Source organism: Passer montanus, unplaced genomic scaffold (assembly GCF_014805655.1).
Source record: "Passer montanus isolate IOZ18808 unplaced genomic scaffold, ASM1480565v1 scaffold35, whole genome shotgun sequence".
Taxonomy (NCBI): domain Eukaryota; kingdom Metazoa; phylum Chordata; class Aves; order Passeriformes; family Passeridae; genus Passer; species Passer montanus.
Window position 1 is genome coordinate 2,091,093 of NW_024368263.1, and position 24,910 is coordinate 2,116,002.

General features: G+C 55.9%; 2 protein-coding genes across 8 annotated transcripts in view; one reads left to right on the forward strand and one right to left on the reverse strand.

Annotated features, from left to right (window-relative positions):
• On the reverse strand, positions 1 to 14,703 carry SPHK1 (sphingosine kinase 1). 3 transcript variants are annotated; one of them, XM_039716181.1, is made up of 5 exons: positions 14,511 to 14,703; positions 3,018 to 3,167; positions 2,659 to 2,753; positions 1,721 to 1,836; positions 1 to 1,193 (listed from the first exon to the last, which is right to left on the reverse strand). In XM_039716181.1, the coding sequence occupies exons 1-5, from the start codon at positions 14,668 to 14,670 to the stop codon at positions 419 to 421; spliced, it is 1,296 nt and encodes a 431-aa protein (XP_039572115.1). In that variant the 5' UTR covers positions 14,671 to 14,703; the 3' UTR covers positions 1 to 418. The 3 variants fall into 3 exon arrangements, with proteins under 3 accessions (XP_039572115.1, XP_039572114.1, XP_039572113.1); XM_039716180.1 differs by lacking the exon at positions 14,511 to 14,703 and adding an exon at positions 7,264 to 7,664; XM_039716179.1 differs by lacking the exons at positions 2,659 to 2,753; positions 3,018 to 3,167; positions 14,511 to 14,703 and adding exons at positions 2,061 to 2,155; positions 2,425 to 2,574; positions 7,264 to 7,534.
• PRPSAP1 (phosphoribosyl pyrophosphate synthetase associated protein 1) overlaps positions 14,689 to 24,910 on the forward strand; it is a 25,303-nt gene continuing 15,081 nt past the window's right edge. Inside the window, exons 1-3 of one of the 5 annotated variants that reach the window (XM_039716187.1) lie at positions 14,689 to 14,821; positions 15,464 to 15,575; positions 23,359 to 23,411. In XM_039716187.1, coding sequence (XP_039572121.1) covers positions 15,493 to 15,575; positions 23,359 to 23,411 — 136 coding nt within the window. In that variant the 5' untranslated portion in view covers positions 14,689 to 14,821; positions 15,464 to 15,492. The other 4 variants (XM_039716185.1, XM_039716186.1, XM_039716188.1 and 1 more) reach the window with 4 other exon arrangements.

The window sequence follows — 24,910 nt, forward strand, 5'->3', positions numbered from 1 at the left end:
TTCTTTAAAAAGTCGGTTTATTGTATTAGATCTATTGGTCCTGACCCTCCCTGGGGAGGTGGCACTGGCTCCGGGGCGGGGACACAGCAATGCCACCGTGTGCGTCCGAGCCGGGGAGGGGACGGGGCTGTGCCGGCGCAGCCGCCTGCGGGCCGGGACCTCGTACCAGGATAAAACACGCTGGCATCTCGCCGGCACCGAGTACCTGATGGGGCTTGTGGCTCATTTTTGGAACAGTTCCGGTGGCTGTCCCAAGGGGGTAAAGCTAAGCGTGGGGGCAAGCGAGGGGATGAGCCCCACGCCCCCCCAAGACCTATTGCTATGGAAGGAGGGGGTTCCTGAGTGGGAGGAAGGCTCTGCCACCCCCGCGCCGGGCCGTGCCGGCAGCTCAGCGCCGCAGGGAGGGCGAACGGGGAGCTCAGGAGCCGCTGAGGACGCGGCAGAGGCGGGCGTGGACCTGGCCCTGCACGGGCTCGCAGGCCAGCGCCTCCCCGTCCACTGTCATGATGCCCGCGGCCACCCGCGGCTCCAGGCGGAACGCCCGGACGGGGACGTAGGACAGGTGGGGACAGTTCAAGTCCAGGTGCGTCCCCCTGGACATGGCCAGGAAGAGCTTCAGCAGCGTCACGCGGCTGATGCCGGCCTTCATGTAGAAGAGGTGGATGCAGCCGTCGTGCAGCCGGGCCGCCGGTGCCATCAGCAGGTTGGTGCCCAGGTGGGACTGGTAGATGGCGTAGACCAGGACAAACTCCTCCTCGGGGACCACGGTCCAGTGCGCCGGCACGGGCTGGCCCAGCGGCGCCAGCAGCGAGTCGTGGGGCGGGGAGCCGGGTGCCTCCGTCCCCGCCGGCTGCGGGATGTGGCCGTTGGTGACGGGCGCGGGGCCGTCCCGGGGTGCCGCGGAGCTGCCCTGCTCCGCGGTGATGGGCAGGTAGGACAGGCGGCCCTGGTACACCCGCAGCTTGGCCAGGCACTGCAGGGTGCCCAGGGTGAAGCGGGCGCTGCCCAGCCAGCGGTACTTCTCGCTGTCGATGTCCACGTCCGAGATGAAGCCCCAGCCGAAGCCCAGGAAGGAGAAGAAGCGCTTGCCCGAGGCCGTGCTCAGCGACACCAGGTCCATCTGCGTGTACAGCCCCTTGCACAGGATGAAGGTGCAGTTCGTCAGCAGCTTTTTCTTGGCAACGTGGTCGTAGCTGTGAGGAATGTGAGGAACGTGAGGAATGAGTGAGTTTGGAGCTCAGGACCTCTCCTGCTGCCCCAGCATCCACCTGCAGATGTGTCATAGCTCATCCTTGTGTCACAGCTGGGACAAGTCCCTGCTGGGTGACAGTGTCCCTCAGAAACAGCTGCTGGGAGTAGTTTTGCTGGGGGTGGGAGGAATAAACCAGTTCCTGAAAGAGGGAACCGAGCCAGGGCAATCTTGGTCCCCCACAACTTGGGACTGGCTGTGCCTGGGGTGGGTCCTTTGGGTTAAAGCTTTACCAGTCTCTGAGCCCAAAGGGAGTGGGGGGAGCAGGATACACAGGGACTGATCCCTTGCTCACAGCTGGGGCTGTGCTGCAGCAGCCTGTGGGGGGTGAGGACCTTGCCAGGCACTCCTGGGCATCCCAGCACCCTTCCCTGGGCTGCAGCCCCACACAGCCTTTCTCTTCCCTCATCCCTGCCTGGTTCCAGTGCAGCCCCGCAGGGGGCAGTGGGTGCTGGTGGGGCTGGGACTCACCCTGCATAGTAGTTGATAGAGGCAGCCAGGGCGTTCCCAGAGCCTCCTGGCAGGATGCACAGCGGCTTCTTCATGGCCTCCTTCCAGTCTGGACGCTCCATCAGCCCGTTCACCACCTGTGGGGATGCAGGAGCCTGTGGTACCCAAGGAACCCAGCAGCCCCTGCCCAGCCCGGGGGCAGCAGAGCCCACGGTGCCCTGGCCAGGGCAGGACAGAGGTGATGGCTGCTTTGCTCCAAGCTTGGTGCCATCTCTCCTTTGCCATTCCCTGCCTGACTTTGTGACTCAGAGCTTGGCTCCTGCCCCAGGCACCCTCTGCCCAGCCCCGAGGTGGCCCTCACCTCGAAGAGCAGCCCGTCCCCAGACATGACCACCAGCGTGTCCCACTGCGACAGGTCCTCATCTCGCACCTTCTCGTGTGCATGGTGGGGTCTTTCTGTTGGGGAGAGCAGAGAGATTTGGAGCATCACCCTCCATCCCTCTGCCCTTCCTGCTGCCACCCCCCAAACAGTGACCCCAGCCCCAGATGTGACCCCAGCCAGGGATGCAGGAGGCATGGCAGTCACTCTGTAGGATCCAGAGCAGTGCTGATGCAGAGTCAGGGGCCCTTGGAGGAGCCTGTCCCCATGTGGCAGGGGACAGGGAAGGGATCCCAGGGAAGGGAGAAGGAGGAGGAGGAGGAGGAGAAGCTGCTCATGGACTCACCGGTGACGAAGACAGTGGTGGCAATGTCAGCCTCAGCCAGCATGGGCTGCACCACTGCCTGGAAGTCATCAAGGGCACGGCCAGAGCCGCTCTGTGGGTTCAGCAGCACCAGCGCGTGGCAGGGCCGGGGCAGCACCCCATAGCTGTCACCTGGGGGGGACAGAGGGGACTTTGTGACTCAGAGCTCGGCTCCTGCCCCAGGCACCCTCTGCCCAGCCCCGAGGTGGCCCTCACCTCGAAGAGCAGCCCGTCCCCAGACATGACCACCAGCGTGTCCCACTGCGACAGGTCCTCATCTCGCACCTTCTCGTGTGCATGGTGGGGTCTTTCTGTTGGGGAGAGCAGAGAGATTTGGAGCATCACCCTCCATCCCTCTGCCCTTCCTGCTGCCACCCCCCAAACAGTGACCCCAGCCCCAGATGTGACCCCAGCCAGGGATGCAGGAGGCATGGCAGTCACTCTGTAGGATCCAGAGCAGTGCTGATGCAGAGTCAGGGGCCCTTGGAGGAGCCTGTCCCCATGTGGCAAGGCCCAGGCAGGATCCCAGGGAAGGGAGAAGGAGGAGGAGGAGGAGAAGCTGCTCATGGACTCACCGGTGACGAAGACAGTGGTGGCAATGTCAGCCTCAGCCAGCATGGGCTGCACCACTGCCTGGAAGTCATCAAGGGCACGGCCAGAGCCGCTCTGTGGGTTCAGCAGCACCAGCGCGTGGCAGGGCCGGGGCAGCACCCCATAGCTGTCACCTGGGGGGGACAGGGGGCTCAGGGTGCTGGGTCATGGCCCTGCCCTGGGAGGGCTTTGCCAGCCAGGGCAGCATTTGCCAAAACCAAAAGGGGAAGGGGAACTGGCCCTCCCCCATCTTCAGAAGCTCCCTGGGCTGCATCCCTACCCAGAGAACACGGGGGTGAGCAGGGATGGAGGCCCCTGCTGGGAATGCTGGGGAGGTGGCAGGACAGGACACAGGGGCCTGCAGGGACTCATTTGAGCTCCCCTGCAATCTGCAGAGATGTTCACACCCAGGATGGAGCCCTGCAGCACTCCAGCCATACCAGAGCAGGGAGATGAGAACTCCAGGTCCCAGTTCCCTGCATCCACCCAGATGGAGCGGGGCCAGGACAGACAGCTGTGCTGCCAGACGGACACTCTGCTTCCCCTGCTCCCCACGGGGCTCAGGTTTCGCCTGCGAGGGCCGGGCTGTAATTACAAGCCTGGCAGGGGTCCCACCCCTCTGCCTCCCCAGTTGCTTCCAGTCTCTCCTTCCCCAAGCCCAGTGGTCCCCGTGCAGGGGGACAGGGGGAGGCCACTGAGGTGCCCCGTGAGGAAGGCAGGGGGAGGAGGAGGAGGGCAGGAACCCCGGGTGCTGCTGGGCACCCTGAAGTGAGGAAGGGCAGCAGCCTCAGGCTCCCCCAGCGCCTCTGGAGATCCCTGGCTCTGCAGTGAGGAGCCAGTTTTGGGATTGTTGGGGATGTCCCCACCAGCTCTGTGCCCCCTGAGCTGTGCCCTGGGCCCGGGGGGTGTGGGTGCCCACCCCAGCCCATGGGCCCAGCTGCAGGCTGCACCTGCTGAGTCAGCAGGAAGAGCTGCTGAGTCAGCACAGCAGAGGCCTTTCCCAGCACCGTCCTGGGCAGGGAACCCCCTCTCAGCCCCTGTGGCACTGGGGGTGCCCCCACCTCACATGTGCAGTGATTTGAGCTGTTTGAACACACGAGCTGGGGCTCTACAGCTAAACCCTCCCAGCACCCACAGTGGGACAGTGGTGGGGAGAGCATGGGGCCACGGAGAACACCACGTGTGTCACCTCCCCTGGGTGACATCCAGCATCACACCAGTCACGGCCATGAGCTCCACAAGCTGCCTGGAGGGAGCTGGGACTGGAGCATCCCATCTCCATGCCTGTCCCAGCCCTGGGAGCACACAGAGCTCTGCTGACTTCATCACCACCAGGATTATTTCCTGGCCCCACGGATCACCCAGCACTGCTATCACCCTCCAGGACACCTCCCTGTCCCCTCGCCAGCTGCTTGGGACCTGCCACCAAGTCCACAACAAAGATCTGCCTGTGAGAGTCCCAGGGCTGAGCCTGGCTCTGGGCACTGGCTCCAGGCTGGCCCTGGGTGCCAGCTCTGGGTGCTGGCTCCGGGCTGGCCCTAGTGCTGGCTCCAGGCACTGGCTCCAAGCTGGTTGTCCCCACTGCTGCCCAGGGCCAGTGGCTCCCCCTCACCTCCCCAGCCCCTTATCAGTGGGTTCCAGACACAAGGGGACCAGCTGCCCTCGGGGAAAGCAGTGAAGGGCCCAGAGCAGAGGCCACTCCAGTTTGGGTCAGGGACAACAAAAAGCAGCCCAGAGCCCTGCTCTGAGCCCTTTGGAGCTTCCCTGGTCCCCACAGACAATAAATCCCCTGCAAGCAAATGCAGACAAGCGCCCACACAGGGTTTGAACACAAGCCCAGCTGCTTTCTCTCTGGGGGGGAGTTTCTGTCTCTTTCCTCCCCGAAGTCCTGGATATTGAAAAGCAAAAGCCAAAGGCACTTCAAAGGCCTAAATGCAGTTTTTAACCCTGCAGTGTTAACCAGGCACACTGATTCTCACACAAACATGGAGCTGCAGCTCAGTCTTGCCTAAAAATCCTGCCCAGACCTGTGGGTGCTGCCCTGTGGCCTGCTCTGGGCAGCAGGGAGAGGCTGGGACCCCGAGGATCAGCCCCTTGGCTGGAGGGGGAAAACAAACCCTGCTCGGGGCACAGAGGGATGCCACAACTCCCTCCCAAGGGACACACTGTTGGTACCAGGCTGTGAGTAGTGACAGGAGTGATCCCAGCCTGGGACTGGTGACACCAGCAGCACCAGGCTCAGCCCTGTGGTGGAAAAAGTGCTGGATCAGAGCTGGAGCCCAACAATGGTGATGCACAGGGAGACAGATTTCAGCAGCATCCTGACCCATCCAACCCTTCCTGTTGCACAACACCGGCCAGTCCCTGGCATCCCAGCAAGATTCCACTTCCCAGCACAGTGTGGTCGCTTTCAGCCTCAAATGCTGAGTAGAGCAGAATCTGAGTCAGCAGGAGGAAGGGGCTCCAGCTGCTGCCACAAACTCTGCTCCACTCCCTCTGCCCACATCCTCCCGTGTGATGTGCCCTGGCTGTGCCCTGGCCGGGACCACACTGCCACAGCTCTGCTGCCTGCAGCCCAAGCCACCCCACTGCATCCCTGCCTCCTTCTAGAAACTCTCTGGGCACAAGGAGCAAGCCTGCCAGGTGGCGTAACGCTGGGGCTGAGCTTCCCGGGGCTGGATTTCCCTGTTGGGACACGAGCCTGGGGGCAGTTTGTTCCCTCCTGGATAGCTGCAGTTTGGGGCACGCTGCAGGCAACCCCAGCTTTGGGGTTATCAGCTGCTGAGGAACTTTCTGTTTCTCCCTTGGGGTGAAACGAGGAGGGGGAATCATCCCTCCATCCCTGCTGCAGCATTCCGCAGGACCTGTATCCCAGAGGATGCTGCAGCTGCGACAGCACCAGGGTGGGATGGCTGGTGGCTGCCCAGGTCCCCTCCCCATGGGGACAGGGTGACAGGACTCTCTGCACGGACTCACCCTCAGCTTCCCAGCACGGCCTTATCAGCCCTGCACAGGCCTCCCTGCCGGCACGTGCAAGCCCTGGGTGTGGACGAGGGGCATTTTTAGCTCTGTCCCAAATTGAGGGAGGAGGATTGCAAATCCTGATGGCCCTCAGCGAGGAAAGTGACTGCAAAATTCTGCACTGCCTTCTGCCATCCTCCTTCCCCCTGCTGCCCCTGCGTGCCTTGAGCTGCTCCTGCCCCACAGCCTCACACCGTCTGCTCGAGGGTTGGAAAGCGCTCGGAGACTTCCAGCTGCAAAGTTCAGGCTGGAGGTAGAGCTGGGGAACTGGTTCTGCCCTCACCCCATTCCACTGGATTTTTTTGTAATTCTTTAGGAAGAGAGACAGAAAGTTGTTTTGTAGCTGCAGGTCATGTAAAAAAAAAGGGCTGCATTTTAAAATCCAAGCAAGGAAGAGCTGGGCTAAATGTGATTTGACAGGATCCCTCTAACCGCATGCCTCTTAATTTCCAAGTCTGATCAGAGCGACTGGACAGCAAATAAATGAAGTAGTGCATATAATTGAATCTCTGCTCAGATGTTCAACTATCTGCCAGCACGCCCTGCCCTGCCTGCGGGAGCTGGGGGATGCGGCCCCCGAGCAGGACCCTCCCCTCCCGGACACTGAGAGCTCCCGAGGGCAGCAGGATCAGAAACACAGACCCCGCCAGGCTGCCCTGAGATCCCGCTGGGCCGCGGAGGTCCTGGGGGGATCTGCCTGTCCCCAAATGCCAAGTGATGGATGGGACCTGCTTGGGGACAGTGCCTGGCTCCCGTCCTGCCTGCGTCAGCAATGATTACTTTTTTTCCTTGGATCATGCTGCCCTTTGGAGCTTTGGAGTTATCGAACGGGAGCAATGGGGATGGGGGGTGCAAAGGGCCCCCACGGTGTTGCCACGTCCCTGCTGCCCCTTCAAATTAAAGGTGAAAGGGGAGAGAAACAACAAACCCCTTCAGGGGCTGTCCCTGTCCCCCCAGCCTCGGCGAAAGCGGGGGGTGTCCGAGTGACCCCACGGCGGCGCGGGTCACCCCCGCTCTGCGTCCCCCCCGTGTCCCCGGAACGCCACACCGCGCAGCGCCCGCGGCTCGGGCACAGCCTGGGGCCCGGCGAAAGCGGAGCGACCCCGGCCGCGACCCCGACCCGGACCCCCGCACGGCCCCGGCGCAGCCAGCCCCGCGGGGAGCGGAGCCGGGCGGGCGCGGCGCGGCTCGGCGCGGCTCGGCACTCACCGTCCTGCGCGGGCACGGCGGGCACGGCGAGCTCGCGGATGCGGCGGCTCCAGGCCTGGGCGATGCGCAGGTTGCCCTCGGCGTCGGGACCCCGGCAGACGCGGAAGGTCCGCTCCAGGCGCTGGCGGGAGGGCGGCCCCCAGCGCGGCCCCCGCAGCGGGTAGCACACCAGCGAGAAGCAGGCGGCGGCCGCGGCCGCGGGGAAGGCGGCCGAGCCCACGCAGTCGGCCAGGCGGAGGGAGCGGAGCGGGAGGCACCGGGGAGCGCCGCCCGCCGCCGCTCGCTGCTGACGCCCGGCGATGGCAGGCGGGGCGGCCCCATTCATAAAAATTTAACCCACCCACCCCCCTAGCCACCTCTTCCCCCGCCGAGGGGGGCCCGTCCCGGGGCCGGGCCGGAACCCCCCACACCCCCCGGCAGATGCCTCAGTTTCCCCAAGCGCCGCCCCGCGCTCCGGGCAGCGCTCCGCGGGGGAACCGGCTCTGCAGACGGGCGGGGGCAAAGGGACGCCGTGGGTTTGCCGCGGGTGGTTCTGCGCTGCCGGGGTGGGTGTCTGGCGTGGGTGCAAAGAACAGACCCACGGTCACGCCGGGAGAGGGGAGGCAGAGCAGCCGGCAGCCACCCCCGCCCCAGTTCCTGCACATCATTCCCAGCAAGGCACGCATGGGCGCTGGCAGGTGTCCCCGGAGCCCCCACGCTGGCCTGAACAGAATTTTGATACCATTTCTGCATCTCTCCAAGCACAAAAGGAGTGAGGCGGGGGCCTGGCGAAACCGAGGCACGGTGAGGGGTGAGGACAGGGGCAGACGGCCAGGAGGAGGACGGAGGGGGGTGATGTCCTACCCATGACTGGTGGCTTGCCATCAGGTATCCCTGGGGGCTCGAGGTTGCCATGGGTGTGAAGCCCCGTGGAGGGAAGTGGGCTGTGCTGTGAACCCCACCTTGGGGCACAGAGCTCTGGGGACAGAGCCCAGGGGACTTGTCTGGAGAGTGCCAGCAAGGCTGTGAGTTGCTTTGTGTTCACGGCAGCTGGCAAAAATCATTGACAGCAGTTTTTGCTGGCAACAGGACTGACCTCACCCTCCCAAGGGACTGCTGGGCTCCAAGGGGTCTGGCCCAGCCCAACAAGGATTTGTTTTGTTTTGTTTTTTTTTTTGGCCAACCAATTCCCCATGGATGTAACTCTGTCCTAACCTTGAGCTTGCACCTCAGGGAGGCATCACTCCTCACACTTAGGGCAGTTTAATTAGCAGGAAGCCCTCTGTCCCTGTTAAAACCTTCTGGAACTGGCCAAGAAATTGCAGGGAGGGTACAGGATGACCAGCTGGGCAGGTAACATGGTTGAGTTTTGTTTTCCCAGAGCAGACCCATGAGGAGAGCCGAGGTGCTGTGATTTGGAGCATTGTGCTTTCCAGAAAGACTTCCCTGGGCGCTGTGGGCACAAAGGGATGCTCAGAGGGGCAAAACCTGCTCCCAGCCCTGATGCTTTTGGCTTGGGAACTACAGCACTCGCAGCTGACTGGGTGAGACTGGGGCTCAGCCGCTTCCCCAGGCGCTGCCATGACACGGTGCAGCGTTTGTAAACAGCTCGAGGTTCCTCAGCAAGGTGTCATGGGAGGAAACGGCTGGCTGCCGGGGAGTGCAGCGTCCTGACCTGCCCCTCACCCTTCTCGGTGACTAACCCGCTCCCAATTTCCGCTCAGGAAGCCATGAGTCGTGTCGGGAGGATGTGAGAGCAGCTGTCCCATTGCTCCTGGCAGGTGCCATGGGACGATGAGGCTGCTTTGGGCTCTGTCCTCACCACGCTACATCCGTCCAAGGCCCTGTGCCCTGGGGCTGCAGGGATCCCCCTTCAACCTGATTTAAATAGGAGTGGAATGCCTGTCCGGGCTCTGCTGGCCATGCTCGTGCTGTGGAGACAGGGGCTGAGAGTGGCTTCATGGCGAGGTGTCAGGGCTGGAGGTGGGTGCAGGAAGGGCTGGGGAAGGGCTGTGCACAGTGGGAATGTCAAGGGCTGGGGGCTGCAGCCAGGTTTGTCTCAGAGGGGGAATGGGACTGACAGGCTCAGCCTCTGTGACCACAGGGGAGACACAGACAGGGCTTTTCCATCTCAGTTCTGATCTCTGGGGATTTCCCAGAAAACTGACGTGGTGCTGTAGCACCCTTGGATGCCCACCCCATGCCGTGACCAGCGCCGTGGCCACCACCAGCCCCAGGCAGGTTCCTTTGCTCTCCACAGCCACAGGCTGATTCAGCCCGGGCCCACACAAACACCACTTGCCTCTAGATGTGATGTCTAATGTGGAAGTGGGATCACTTCCCTCTCCGTGCTGATAACCAGTCATTTGGCGCTCTCTTAATTAGGAGAGCCTTACCGAGGCCCCTCGACCCCAAGGGCAGCCTGGAGGGTGCTCAGCAGCTCCCAGGCTGCTGCAGGTCGGGTTTGTCCTGATCGGCTCCATTCCCGCCCGCGTGGCGCTGCTCGGGCCCTGTGTGTGGGAGGGAAGTGCCAGGATGCGACGTGGGGATGTGGCACGGAGCTGGCGTGGTGGGGGACAGCCCCTGGAGAATCCCCCCACTTCCTCACTGCATGGAGCAGAGTGTCCAGTCCAGCCATGACCACCAGTCTCCCTTCAAGAGCAAACATCCCTCCAGCTCCTGTCCCGGGAGGAGCCCTGGGATATCCCAGACTCTGCAGACATCATTTGGTGGAGAAGGTTTGTACATTTGAAGCCTAGGTTCGTTGAGCAAGATGATGTGTGGCCTGAGTTTGGGGACACTGAGGCAGAAACACCAGATAAGGTTTGTCTTGAGTTGTGCAAGAAGCCAAGGGTTAAATACAGCAACAACCTCCCTCAGCTCCCTCCGGCCCCTGGGCTTCTCCTGCTCCTGCCCCCAGCTGCTGGAGGAGTTGATCTGCACTGGGAGTTACCCTGAGGGAAGAAAAACACAGAGCCTGGGGGCTTCCCACGCCTTCCATAACCCTTCGTGCCCCCGGGCGTGCCCCCGGGGGCTGCAGCAGAGACCTGGGGCCCTCGGTGCCAGAGCAGGCCCGCATTTCGGGGTCCCACTGCCACATCACAGGAGGCGTGCAGAGGACGTGCCTGATGAACTGCAGCGTTTCCCTTGGAGGCACAGAGCTCCTGCACATCCCTGCCCGCTCTGCCGCGTCCGCCGGCAGCCACCCGGGGACGGGGACGGGCGGGGGATGCACTCCTCCCGAATCCATCTCTTTTAGCATCGTTCCCGCTGCTGAAGGTACATGTCTCAAGGTGGAGCCAGAAATAGCGCGGCTGGCGCTGCATCGGGGCTGGCAGGGCTGCAGGCTTGGCAGGGGGACAGGCACCGACTGCAGCAGTGGGAACTTTCCAGGCAGCTCCTGCGGGAGCGGCCGGTGCGGAGATGGAGCCATTTCCAAGCAGAGCCGGCCCCGGAACTGCGGATCAGCCCCGCTCAGCCGTGGGGTTGTGGGGCTGGGGCTGACACGGAGGACAAGCACAGAGCAGGAGGGGACACAGCTAACAGAGATATCTCCTGGAGGAGAGTGACTGGGATCACATCCCAGCTGAGCTCGGACACGGGTCCGGGCTCTGCCACTGCTTTCGTGCAGAACTCAGGAAAGTGGCTGCACCTTCTACCTGCCCCCGTGACCCGGGGTGGCGGGGCAGGTTTTCCCCAAAATCCATCTTCTCTCAGCCTCCAAGGAGCTCAGTATTTTTGTGGCAGCTCCTAAATCACAGCCAGGTTCTGCAGCTCGTTGGGGGCTGCTCCCCTACACTGACCCTCGGCTGAGCTCCCCGCAGCAGCCGGCACAGCCCGGAACTGCAGGGCTCACCGGGAGGCCCTGAACAATGCCGACGAGCTGAGCTCATTCCTCCCAGCTGATAATTTGCTTTAAAATATTTCTGAGCTCAGGCCTCCTCAGGGAAAACACTCCCAAACGCCAGGCAAAAAGCTGCTGAGTCTGGAGGAACCACACACCCACCACTTGCTGGCCGAGACATCCCCCCGATGACAAGCCCTGGCGTCAGAGGGACTGAGGCCAAAGGCTGCCGTTTGATCTCCCCCTTCGCTGGGGAAAGCCGAATTTCAAGCCGTCCAGGGGTTTTACCACTTCCCGGTAGCGGTTTCCTGCGATGATGTGAGCGCAGGAATTTTTGGGAGGTGAGTCAGAGGCTGCAATGAGAACCACCTGGCTGGGGCTAGCTGGGAGGCTCGATCCCGATCCGGGGTGATCCCTGCTGCGATGCTGGATGCCGGCAGGCAGCATTCCCAGAGTGGAATTACTTACAGGGGCACAACAACCCATCACAGACCCCATTGCTGGCCTGGAAGAAGAAAGGGATTTGTTGCCTCAGTTCCCACGGCTCCTCCTTCCTTGCCGGGCTGGGATCGGTACGCTCTGGCCACCCCACCCGGGCTCCAGGGAGAAACTTGGGTAAAAATAAAGAGCAAAACCTCGTCCAGCTCTGCAGGAAGCCGCCTGGAATGGCTGTCCCGCCCCAACCCTGTCTCGGAACCGGGTTGTTCCAAGAACAGAACTGCCCCAAAGCAGCGCCGAGGCTTGGTTTTCCCTGGGGAGCAATGCAGGAGTTGGCGGAGCTGAGGAACTGCCCTCCCTGCTCTCTGAAATTCAACATATAAAATGAGTTCCTGCTAAAGGAACCTCCCAGTTTTGTCTGCTGGGCTATTAAAGCTCCATGACCCCGTGCCCACTCTCTCCCCAGCATTACTCAAACCCCTCCATGTAGAGAATAAGTGAATTGAGTCCAGAGAGTGAGACTGAGCCAGGATAAGCCTTTGGAAAGGAGCTAAACCTGCTCAAAGCCGGCACTGTTCCCTGACCCGCCCTCCTAATCCTGCCTGGCTGATAATGGAATAATAAAGGGCTGCACAGCCTCACTCTCTGCTGCTCTGTGGGGGAGGTTCCTGCTGCCTCGTACATGCCAGCAGCTGGGATATTAATGACTCCCTAAGTAAACAGAATCGCTCCTTTCTTCTTCTTTGCGTGGCTGTAAAACCGAGTGTGACCTTCAGCACGCAGAGAAATCAGAGACCCTTTCCAGGAGAAAGGCTGGCTGTGGCACTGATAACACCAGTGATAACACCATGATCTCTGCCCGCCACCCTTGCCAGGGCTGATCCCAACCCTGCAGCTCCAACAACGATCCCGGTGGGACTCGCAGGGCCACCCCCACGAGGCTCTGGCCTCTCCTCACGGGGATGAAGCAGGTGATTCACTGAGGGGGAATCTCAGGAGCACAGAACAGGGGGGTTTGGGACACCCAGACCCTCCAAGGTGTGCACACCTCGTCAACTGTGCCAGGGGCTGCCCTGTAACAGAATGTACAAATTTGTTGGATCTCAGCCTCAGCAGTGGGAAAAGGGCAGGGAAGTGACAATGCTGTTGAGAGCCATTCCTTGTGTCTGGGAAGGCTCTGAGCACCTATGGTGACAGGGGGAGGGTGCTGGGGGACCCAGAGGGCAGAGCAGAGGCTGAGGGCACTCAGATGCCACAGCATCATCCCTGGGCTGCTGTGCTGAGGCTGCTGAGTGAGGAGCCAGCTGGGAAGGGAATAAACAGTCCTTCCTTCTCCACACGCCTGATTCCAGGCAGAAAAGGGCGTTAAAGAGGACGGCTGAGTGCTCTGCAGAGGGATGTGCCATGGCTCCTGCAGTGGCACGATTCCCTCCCCAGCCTTGGGGCATGCCTCCCCTGCTTGTGTGCCCCTGCAGCAAGATTTCCTGGCTCTCCTGGGAACTGCCATTTCTCTGGTGGGTGCAGGAGAGACCTCAGGAAGCAGCCAGCTTCCTATGTCACAAAAAGTCTGTCTCCATCAAATTTTTTGAAGGACAAAGGCAGCAGCAACCTGTGAGTAGTGACTGCCTGTGCCATGGGTGCCGTGACTGCTCCCAGCCTGGGTTGGGGTGCCCAGGAGGGGTGTCTGGGCTCTCTGGCTGATGGATGTTGTGGATTCATCCCAGGATGATGCCAGCCTGGAGGGCTGATCAGAATCCCACACCTGGCTGTGCTGCCTCCTCAGAGTGACCCCAGGCAGCTGATGCTGTCAGCTCTGGCCTCGCCCTGGGGGAATGAGCTGGAATGAGGGAATGAGCTGGAATGGCCTCTACAGCTGAGCTGGAATAGCCAAGGCACCAATTTAGGGCCTGCAGGAGGCACAGCAGGAGGGAGATGTGGGGCTGGAACTGCAGGGACAGGTAAGGTGTCACCAGGTGTGGTGGAAGAAACTCTCCATCCCAGTCCTTTGGCAGTGCTGGCATACAGAGGGGACAGGGACAATTCTGTCCCGTTTGCATTGAGGATGTCTGAGGGAGACAACCTTTAGTGAAGTGTCAGTGTCAGGGGGCTGATGGCAGCAGCTGAGGCTGTGACAGGGACTCACTGCTGGAGGCACCGTGGCTGTCACAAACTGGAGCAGCTGCAAAGCCACTGGGTCAGGGAGGGGAACTTCATCCATGTCCTGAACGAAGCCCACCAGGCCTCCTCCTCCTTCTCCCTCACTCCCAGCTGCGAGGACACGGGCCAAGGGACAATGGCATTGCACAGCAACTCAGAGAACTGCCAGGAGAAACCTTCCAGGGTGAACCAAGGGATGTGGGGTGATGCTGGTGATTAAATTAATGCAGTTTGCCTTCCCTGCAATACATAATTTCTGTCATGTACCCTCATTTCTGCTGCACTGTGGGGTGCTCTGATCCATCCTGACCACAGGGGATGGGTCCTGACAGTGTTGTCACCTCCTGTCATTTTCCCAACTGCCAAGGCTGAGATGTATATTATACATATATTAATTTTTTTTTAAATAAAGTGTAAATATATATAATTTTTTTCAGCCAAGTTTCACCTTGTCATATATATTGAGATATATGTATTCCATGCATATAACATATATAACATATATTTTATATATAATTACTATACACATTTATATAATATGCATAATATATGTGATATGTACACCATATATTATGTCATATATTTCATCTTTTTAAATACGCTATGTATTTTACCTATAAAAGTGTATACTATTTACAATATATGCGTTATTTAATTTAATTAAATTTAAAGAATAATTAATAATTAAATTAAATTTAAGTTTAATTTATAGGTGTTATAGATGTTATATATAAGCACACTCTCAGTGCACTGAAAGGTCAGCCCAGCGCTGTGCCAGATGGGCTGGAGCTGACCTTTCCCGTTTAACTAAACCATCGAGCGCCTGTACCCGTGAGGATTCCGGAGCGGACAGCGGAGCGCCGGGCACGGAGCGTTCCCTCAGGAAAGAGGTGCGGGAGCCGCGGGCCGGACGGATCCTGCCGCCGCCGCCGCCACAGAGCGGGGCCAGAGCGCCGCCGCCGCCGCGCTTCCGTTCCCCCCGCCGCCATCTTCGGCACGGGCACTTCACCCACCGCCTACGCCCAGCGCCTCTCACCGCCGCGCAGAAGCGGGAGGCGGCCGCGGTGCGAGCCGCCCTCGTAGCGGCGGGAAGTGTAATTATCCCCCGAGGAGGGACGTTTCTGCCGCTGTCCTCCCCAGGTACCGGCGCAGTTCGGGTGAGGGGATGCCGTGACGGGGGAGAGCGGCGGCGGTGCCCTCACCTAAGATGGCGGCGGGGGCGGGCTTTTCCCGCCGAGAAGATGGCGGCGGAGGGAGCGGGGCGCCGGCCGGGCGGCGGAACGTGCTCGGCTGGGTGAGGGGAGCGCGATGGGACCGTCCCCCCCAAAGACCTCCCCTTCCACAGGGACTTCCTACACCGCCACCGGGACCTCGGTCCAGCCCCGCTGCATCAGAAAGAACACCCCCAGCCTGCCTCCCTCACCTCATCCGCACCTTCTCCAGCCTTGCTCCCCGCCCTCATTTTGGGGTCATCCCTCCCCTGCTGCATGAGGGGCCACTGGGTGGGCGTGGGGTGGAGTTACCCGTTGCCTGGCCACCCCTCTACTCCCCAAGGCAGCCGCTGCTCCATTTTTATTTTAATAATCATAATTTCCACCCTCCCGTTCATACTTTGCCGCAGGAATGGACCAGCAAGTCCATAGGTAGCGGAAGGGTCCCCACCCTCCTCTTCCCCCTCCTCCTCCCCACCCCTTAAGGGGCGGTGATCGCCGAGGAGAGGAAAGAAAAGGATGCCACGGAAGCTGTTGTTGCCTTATAAATCTGTTTTTTCTCACTTTCGAGCTCCACGGGGCTTGCATGACGCTTTGGCGATGAACGCGGCCAGAAGTGGCTACCGGGTCTTCTCGGCCAACTCCACCGCAGCCTCCACCGAGCTGGCGAAGAAGATCACGGAGTAAGTTGCCTTCTCTTTCAAGTTTCTTTCTCCCCCATCGCTCCCCTGCGCGGGCAGGAGCCCTCCGAGAGGCTGGAGAAGCTTCTGGCATCCCCCCGCCTTCCCAAGGCTTCTCCTGCGAACACCTTTGTGGAGATTTTGCGCTGGGAATCCTCGCCAGCTCTGCCTGACCCAGCGATGGAAATGGACCCGCCGCTTTCTCCCTTCTTTGACGTCCATTTCGCTGCTGGAGAGGCTAGGCTGCAGCAAAAGCTGTTACTTTTGGGGAGGGTGGAGGTGAAACTTGGCTGGACAAACCTCAGGAAAGCGTTTTTAGCAGGTTTGGGAGATGCTCAAAACTTTCTCCGGTTGCTGACCTTGTTTTTCGCAGCAGCTTCGGTGCCTGGGGCAAGGGGAGTGTCCATGTGCACACCGGCACAGCACCTTGCACTGACCAGAGCGGATTTGGGAGGGCTGGGCAGCCTGTGCTCTTTGGTTCAGGGTAAAACTTTGCCCCATTTTCTTCAGCCCGTCAGTTTAGGCAGAGTTTGACCTTGCCTTGTTGGGGATGGATGCGCTGGGTCCTGCTGAGTGAAGGGTGTGACAGCTGCCTCCAAAATGGGGCTCTTGGTGCGCAGAGCTCTGAGTTTCCCCCAGCACTTGAACTTTGGGGTTGAATGAGTTTGGTTCAAACTGGGGTAGTCCCAGCTGAAGGGACTGTTCTGAGAAGGGCATCTGTGTATTGGGCTGTCAGCTTGGAACAGGATCTGGATTTTCTTTCTGCTGTTTCTCAGCTACAGTTCATAGGCAGCTGATCCCAAAATCGAGGGCTCTCAGTGCTTATTTCCCTGCTGCAGATTACAGCACCCCAGTTATCTTTTCTAGGTGTCTGCTGTCCCATTCCCAGCTCCAAGGGTGTGCTTAAATTGGAAGTAGGACTTAAGTACAGGTGTGCTGCCACCTTAAACTATGAAAACACTTTGCTGTTCATCCTGTTCGCTTAATAAATAGTGTTCAATCCTTAGCACAGATTATCTCCACGGAGCTGACTTGGCTGCTTGCTGGGAGGTGTGTTGGATAATAGTGATGAACTTGTCTAAGTGTGAGGCTAAGAGGAAAATCCTTGTGTTTGGGAGTGGAAAACTTTTTTTTGGCTCATGTATTCTTGCTGTATTTGGTCAGTTCTGTTCCACATTTCCTGTTCATTTTTCACTGAACTCTGAAATTAATGTATCTCTCTGGAAAAGTAAGTTTTGCTGCAGCAGATGGGACAGAGTTTTAGAGGACTCATTCTGTTGCATCAACACAGCACAACAGAATTCCCCTGGGGGTGAGCTCCCAGTTCTCAGGACTGGAGGAGCAAACAGGCAATCCTTCCTTGCTCTTTGTCTTAAAAATAACTCCTTCTTTTTAAAGATGAAATGAGAAGAGACGCAGAGAGGCTTCCCCAGGCCATGGCGCTGGCTGGAGTGATGTGCTGATGTTATCCCAGGGATGCTCTGAGGGGGAAAGAAGCATGATCTGGATCCAGAATGACCTCCCTGCTCCCTCCTTGATCTCTCCCCAAGTAAATTTCTGATAGGAGCAATGTGGGTTTTTTCCCTTGGCTGTGCCATCAGTGGATGCTCTGGTGGTGGCAGGAGCACAGCCCTGTGACACACAGCTGCTGCTTAACTGAGGCTTAAGGACATTTCTCTTTGTTGTGGGTGCAGAATCTGGAACTGTGTGCAGTACAGATTTGCCCACAGTAAAAAGTCTCCCAAAATTAAAGACATTTACAGCATCTAGTGCAGTGGTTTTGCACTGCCTTCCCTTGGGAGCTCAAGGGCTGTTTCAGCTGATCTGTAACACATCCCTTGTTCTTTCAGGTTGCAAAAGATGCGTGGCTGCTGCCTTTTTCCCTGTCTCACATCTCAGCCTGTTCTTTGCTGGGGAGGTCAGTTGCACCTTTAAATAGTGTTGGAGCAATCTTACAAGGGTGAGTCTGTCCTCTAATATTGTGTGTTCTTTTTAAAGTTTTTTTATGACCTTGAGTAAAAGTACTAAAAGAACTTTAAAACAACACGCAGTATTAGAGACACCTGTCCACCTGGGCTCTGTTCTTTCCCTGTAGGTGTGAGCTTAAGATCTCTACTTGAGTGGTTCTGACTTACCCTTTTTTAAACCTCAAGCCTGGAGAGGAGCAGTGTGACACTGACCAGTTTTCAGACACCTGATTTATCTCCTTGCTTTGTTCATTGCAAAATTTCCAGAGCTGCTTTCGTTTCAGGCTCTGAGCATCATGTTCTGGCACAGATCTGATCTTCATCCTTCCCCTTGAGCATTCTCTAGTTATGGGACAGTGATTAATGGTCAGTCTTACTTTCACTTTAGGTTTTCAGAGCTTTAGTTGATGGTAGTGACTACCAGGGAGAGGAGATGGTGCTAGATTATGAGTACCTTGTGAAACTTGAAATAATGAAGATGTTCCTTAGATTCAGCACCACTGAAACATAAATAAACCCATATATTTACTTTTCCCTTACAAATTGAGAGTGATGATTATTTTATTTTAAATTCTTTCCATGATGGAAAGAAAACTCTTGCTGTGATTGACAGACTTGGGGCCTGATGACAAGCTGTATTTTCAGGGGAGAAAGATAATTTCTGTGACCTAATGGCTCCTAATTCTGCTCCTTAATGGGCCTGTGTGCTGCTGGGGGGAGGGAGATCTAGGAAGTCTTTTTGATCTTTAATCCAACAGATGCATTTAGATCTCTCTCTGACTGCAGTGCTTGGCTCAGCAGGTACAAAGATTAGATTCTTCTCACTGCTTGTGTGTTTGGCTTGGAGAGGGGTGGTGATTGAATCTTGCTAATGCCTCCCCAGTGCCCCTGCAGCCCCCTGATGTGGGATGTGATACTGTCTCACTGCCAGCCCTGGATGTGAGTATTCCAGAGATTCACTCACTTTGCAGCATGGAAATTGCTGGTGATCTGAAGATAAAGCGTTGCCATGAGCCTAAACGACATGGAATTAGGAAAACATGGGGATTTGTGTTTTGACCTCTGGCTGCAGGGAGCTGGGTCACAACACTAAACCCATAGTGGTGTCTTCTGTGACTGGGTGGGAAGTGAGCCCTGCTTTGGAGGGAGACAGTACATTCAGAGGACTTGCAGCAGCCTCCCTCAGCTGAAGGAGGATTTCTGTTAGGAAATGTATTCTTTAGGTCATCTTGCCAGCACGTGAGAAGGTGGCAGAGGGGAGTCAGAGCATCTCTGTGCAGTTTAGGTGGAGCACAGAGTGTGGATGAGCAGTTGGGCTCATGTGGAGCTTTCTGTCCTGGCCAGCACAGCTCTAGAGGAAGTTCCTTCACCAGGAGTGGGCTGGTAGCAGTAGAGAAAAATCTGCCTGGTGTTTGCCAGTTGGGCTGCTTGGCTTTGGCATGGCTGGAACAAGTGATTCTAGTGGTAGATGAGCAATAAGGACTTTTCTTCAAATAAGCAGTCATGCTGGATGGATGGAGAGAGGCAAAGGAGAGCTCAGATAGTTTTAAGGATATCTAAACAGATTGTATCCAGGAAGCTGCCATTCCCTTTCCTTTCCTGGCTGTTCTTATGCTGAGGCATTAGGAAGTGCACAGCAGAGCTGCCATTGTGCTGGCTGGACCATGACTGATCTTTATTTGAAGATTTGTTAAAGTTTGAAAAGCAATTCAGAGTCAGTCTGTGGCTTGATTTGGCCACAGTCAGGAACAGCACAGACCTTCTGTGCTCTGCTCCAGCTCCTTCTGAGTCTGCACCAGTTCCTGGAGTCTGTAGATGTGGGAAGAGTTGGGAGTTTGCAGAGCTGAGACCAGGGAAAGTGTTTATAATGAAGAGGATACGCCAAAATAAAATATCATAATTAAGAGCTTTGTGTGGAGATTTTTTTTTCAAATTGAATGTTTGTGCTGTGAGCTGGCCGGAAGCTCCCTATGGAGATAACCTGACAAAACTCTTGGATTCTGGTCACAGAGGGGAGAAGGAAACACAGCCTTGCTGAGGGCACTTCTCAGTGGCACTGACACAGGCTCTGATGGCACAAAGTACTGGGAGCACATCTGCCCCTTGAAATTTGATTCAGCTCAACACGGAGTCTCTTGGGCTGCCCTTTGTCTCAAGAGCCTGGTACAGTGGTTTTTGAGTCTTCAGTGGAGCATTTTACAGAACAATCTGATACAGCCTCACAGTGTTTCCTAAAATGCTGCAGTGTGTCACTTCCTCATTAAACTATAGGCAACTCCTGAGCTGTTTGCATTGAGATGTGAATTTGAGACAAGTTTTATAAACACTTTTGTATTCACAGCTTAATATCCTCTTGGCATGTTTTGAGACTGCGGAAAGTTAGATCATCCTTCCTGGGCAGTGTTTACAGAGAGACTCCAGATCAATAGGAATTTTTACTGGCCAGTTGCTCTGAGTAGGATTTTTAAAGTCATAAAGATTGGGTTTTTTTTTCTCTTAGATGCTGTCATGCCCCAGAGGAGTTGGTTTAGTGATGGAGCTAGTGTGAGGATAGCAGCTCATTTTGCTTGGAGATGTGATTTATCTGCAGGACCTAAAATGTTATTTTTCCCAGAAGCAGCTTTATTTCTGCTGGGTGTGTGGTCTGGGTTACCTGCAGTGGCACTTTCTCTGTCCTAGGGCAGGTCTGTCTGTGTCTGCAGATGAGTGATCAGTAACTGTGGTAGCCCAGGTTCATGTGATTATGCTGTTAGTGCTGGAGCTGGATGAAAGCAGTTCTTGCTGTCAGTTCAATTCCTCTATCCTCTAAAGCAGCAACCATTTGGGAGCTTCAGGATAGAGAGGATTTTGAGAGAAAAGATTTGGGATGGAAGAGAAAACAAGGGAGAGGTAATAGGAAGGGGAAATTTATCTTTGAACTCTGGCTGCTGCTAGGCTGTGTGGTTGATAAGGTTGTGCCCTGCCCTTGACTTCCATGCAAATATCCCTTTTGATAAAAGTCCTCTGGAACTTGGTGCTTCACAGCAGGAGTTGCACCAACAGTCCCCTCTTTATTGTTCTTGACTCAGTCAGGGTTTATCAGACTCCTTCCCTGGCTGATACCTTGTCTAGCTGAAGCCTGGAGGAGGGGATTTGGTGCAGGGTGTGCCCCTGGGGTGCACACCTCAGCTGCTCAGGGGGAGCTGCCTCTGATCCTGCTGTGTCTGTGCCTCCCCTGGAGTGCTGCAGGCAGGGATCTGGGGCTTTCATGGGCAGTTTTATCTCATATCCACTGCTCTTGTTTACTTACAGTCAACAGTTGGAGCAGAGCTGGGATTTATTGTCTGACTAGAGCTGCTCATTCCCCTAAGCTGGCATCTGTGTCTTGTTTCTTCTGCTGCTCCCCGCACCCAGGTTTGACAACTGAGCTGTCTTAGTGCCCCAAGCCAAGCTGGTTTAGTTCCTCTTGCCATGGGAGCAAACTTGTGCTTCTGGCTTCTTGTTTCAGCAGCACACAAACTGCATTGCTGCTCTGTGGTGAGTAGGAGAGCACTGGGCTCTGGTTTCTGCTGGCTATATCATGGAATCATGAAGTTGGAAAATACCCTTTAAAACTGAGCCCGGCTGTTAACCCAGCTCTGCCAAAGCCACCACTAAACCACATCCCCAAGTGCCACATCTACATGTCTTTTAAATCCCTCCAAGGATGGTGACCACTTCCCTGGGCAGTGTGTTCCAAGGCTTGACAACCCTTTCATGGAAGCAGTGTTTCCTAATATCCAATCTAAACCTCCCCTAGTACAACGTGAGAACATTTCCTCTTGAGCAACACAAATACAGTTTTGTTTGCCACCACTTAGCACTGAAAGTGCCACCTTCCAAGGGGTGTTTTGCTGAGATGAGTCTGGCTGGACTGATTTTGAAGCTTTCCTTCCTGCTAAGAGATTCAGGGCTGACTAAGAGCACTTGCACAGTCTCTCCAATGGATTTCCTTTCCCCAGTACTGAGGTAGGATTGTGCTGTCTGCAGTGAAGTCCAAAGACTGAAGCTGTCTGCACACGTGCCTCCAAGGGGAGCTTGCAAGACTTGCCATGCAGTTGTGGAGGAACAAGAGTGAGTCATTAAACATTTCCCACCACACACTGCTCTGGGGGCTGTGTGTGTGTTTCTGAGCTTGTTTGGACTCACATGCCTTAGCAGTGATTAGGACTAAGCTTGGTGGTTGCAAATGCCAGATTATCCTCATCAGGACAGCAGGATCCCACCTGCAAAACTCACCTCTGGTGTCAGTCTGTCCCTGAGGTGCCCAGGCTTGCTTATATTTGACCAGCTGCCAGCCCTTTGGAAGGTACAGAAGGTACTGAGGATGCCTTTGCATTGCAGCTGCAAGTTTTAACCCAGCTGAGCTGAGAGGGGCCCAGCCAGAGATCTGTGAGTCTTGTCTGGCCTGGGCTGCAGGGGGATGCTGCAGGTGGTCCCCAAGCAGGGCTGGTGACAGTCTGGCATGTCCAGCTCTCGAGGTGGCAGTTCAGTCACCAGCCCAGGCATTGCAAAACGTGCTGCCAGACACTTGGTGGGGAGGGTGTGTGTGCCAGAGACGTGCTTTGGAGCCAGCTAAGCAAACACATCCCGTGGCATTCAAGTGTCTGTTATCTCAGCTGTCCCAGGCACACTCTCCAGGCCAGCTTCTAGCTGGGACTCCAGCTTGGGCTCACAGCTGAGCCCAGCAGTTGCTGATGGGACAGAAGCATGCCAGGGTCACATTGTGTTGCTCTTCCACTTCTAAAAGCACAGATCTTTGTGACAATTGAAGTGCAAGGCCCAGTTAGTGGGTAAGGAGATGGAGTGAGACCAACTGCTGAAGGCTGGAGACCAGGAAAAAAAAGCAGCAGAAGATATGGACTCTTCTATTTAGAGTTAGTCCTGATCTGCAGAATTTTGGCACATATCCAGGTAAATATAGTACAAGTGCAGGCAGGAAACTGCTGCCATAGTCAGCGTGGTGAACAAAGGTATTTTTCAGGCTGTTTCCCAATTCATTGTGTGGCCATGGCCATAGAGCAGATCCTGGGAAAGGAGGGAATTGCCCCACTCCATCTCACTTGGCTGAAGCATCTCCACTGCTGCAGGGTCTCTGAGGCTCTGGGTTGAAGCACAAAAGCCTTTAAGTGCTTACTAATGGATTACTTGTCAGTACAGTTAAATACTGAAGTGTCACCTGAGGGAAAAGTCTGCATTTTGGAGCCTTTTAAAATGCTCTTCAAAGTGAGTCTTTGTTTTATAAGAAAGAAATTAAAAAGAGAAGGAGGGTGACTAATCTTTGTTGCAGATTTGATATTTGAGAAAAGGAAGGAGTAATTTGATAAAATAAAAAAATTTGAAGTTAAAATCTCATTAATCACTTGAGTTATTTCAGAAGGAAGGTTCAAGGAGAAAAAAGAAAAGGAAAAGAGGTGGGAGTCAAAAAAAGTGACTCAGGGGCCATTAATTGAGTCTGAGTAAATCATTCAACTCTAGTTGCACATCAGACCTGCCCAAGGGGGCATTGCACAGGCTGGCAAGGTGTCCTTTGCCATCAGGAGTCCCAGCCTGTGGTCAGTCACACAGCTCTGGGTACAGCAGTGACCTGCTGCAGAGCTGGGTGTCCAGGGCCTGTCAGGGACATCAGAAGGAAGGAGACCCCCAGGGAAGGGGAGGATGTAGCTCTGCAGCCTGGCTGGCTCTCTCAGCTCCCTCTTGGGCAGTGCTGTGTTTGGGGGTGTGTAACATGCTCCAGTCCTGCTTGGCAGCACAAACTGCTGGGTTCCTCCATTTCTAATCCTTTCTTTCTTTCTTTCCAGGCGTCTCGGTGCTGAGCTGGGGAAATCTGTGGTGTACCAGGAAACCAATGGAGGTAAGAGAAATCTCTGCTATTTGCAACTGTTTTGAGGTAATCTTAGAAATGCTGGGTATCTCCATTGGGCAGACCTGTCTAAGAAGTGCAGTGATTCAGCTGTGGTGTTGCTGCTGCTCCTGGCACTGCTAAACCTCCATGGCTGACCTTGGACAAGGCAATTAAACATATTTCTTGTTTTCTCTGGTTATCTTGTTTGTCTGCCCATCTGCAAACTCTCCTCTAGAGTTCTACCTCAGGTTTTACCTGCTGCCAAATCTTCTCTGCTCCTACGCTGAGCAAAACATCTCCAGATTTAAAAGTAATGCCTTGCTTTTTCAGTGTCTGCCTTGTGAGCTTTTAAATTATCCCTTCTCTGCCACACAGAATTTACAGCTGCCCTTGCTTTTAAAAGTGCAAATTCATGGCTGTGCTGGGGAAAATGCCTCTTGGAGGTTGCTTTTGTTTTTAAGGAGGTTAACACTCTGCAAGCGTCCATTTTCAGATGCTGGGCTAAAACACAAGGATATTGGCCAGCAGGATTCTGTAGCCAAGAGTCATTTACTGTTTCAAGACCTCTGATACCTTGTTTGCAAGAGAGTAGAACCAGAGAGCTGCTACAGGCTGAAGGGGTGGAGGATTTGTGGTGCTGCTGTTGCGGCTGAATGGGCCTCACAATGGGAGAGCTGCTTTGGTTATGGTTGGGCTGGCTGGTGCATTCCTGCCCGGGAGAGTTGGTTTTAAATCAGGTTGCTTGCCCTGAGGTCTGAAGTAGTTTTTCATCACTGCACAGCAAATCAGTGTGCTCTCAGCAGAGTCCTGTAGGGTTACTGCCAGGGCAAGGCAGTTGGATTTGGAATTCCATAGCTGAGGAGCTGTTTCTCTCCTTATCCTTGCCCCTGCCCTCTAGCTCATGACTGTGTGGGAAATGAATGGCTGAGGCAGGCACCTTGGGAAACCTGGAGTCATTGCTCTGGCTTTGCAGAGCTGCTGGAGGCTCAGCTGCTGCATTTGAGCCAGGGACTGCAGGAGTGGTGCACAGCAGAGACCCAGACTTCCAACCTGTGTCAGTGCTGGAATGCAAGAGCAAGAACTTGTCAGTCTTGACCCTGACAGTGAGACTGACAAGTTCTTGCTCTGAACTCAGTGCTGCTGGTGTTGCCTTGAGCTCTCCAGCCAGCATGGAGCTGATCTCATGGTAAGCTGAAAGAGCAAAGTGCAAAAAGTGCTGAGTTACTTTCTTGGAAGTACTGAAGGTTGTTCTGCCTTGGGTGGTTAATTGCTCACTAATGAATGTGCTGCTGACAGCTGTCAGCACTCCTTGGAAGCATGAAAAGGATTTCTCATTGAAAGTTAGGTAAATTGTCTTCTCAATTTTAAAATTCTAAATTCTAAAATTCTAAATTCTCTAAAAAGTAAACAGCTATTCAGCCTGCTTTTGCTTTGTAAATACAGCTAACTCACTGGTATCTTATGCCAGCTGTACCCAGCTCCAACCTTTGGAAAATCCACTTGGCTCA

Excerpts from the sequence above, each read along its gene's own strand:
- SPHK1 (XM_039716180.1), bottom strand. The coding sequence starts at position 7,588 with ATGAATGGGGCCGCCCCGCCTGCCATCGCCGGGCGTCAGCAGCGAGCG. Across the intron at positions 2,754-3,017 it reads CACCACTGTCTTCGTCACCG|AAAGACCCCACCATGCACAC; the intron begins GTGAGTCCATGA and ends TCTCCCCAACAG. Across the intron at positions 1,194-1,720 it reads TCTATCAACTACTATGCAGG|CTACGACCACGTTGCCAAGA; the intron begins GTGAGTCCCAGC and ends CATTCCTCACAG.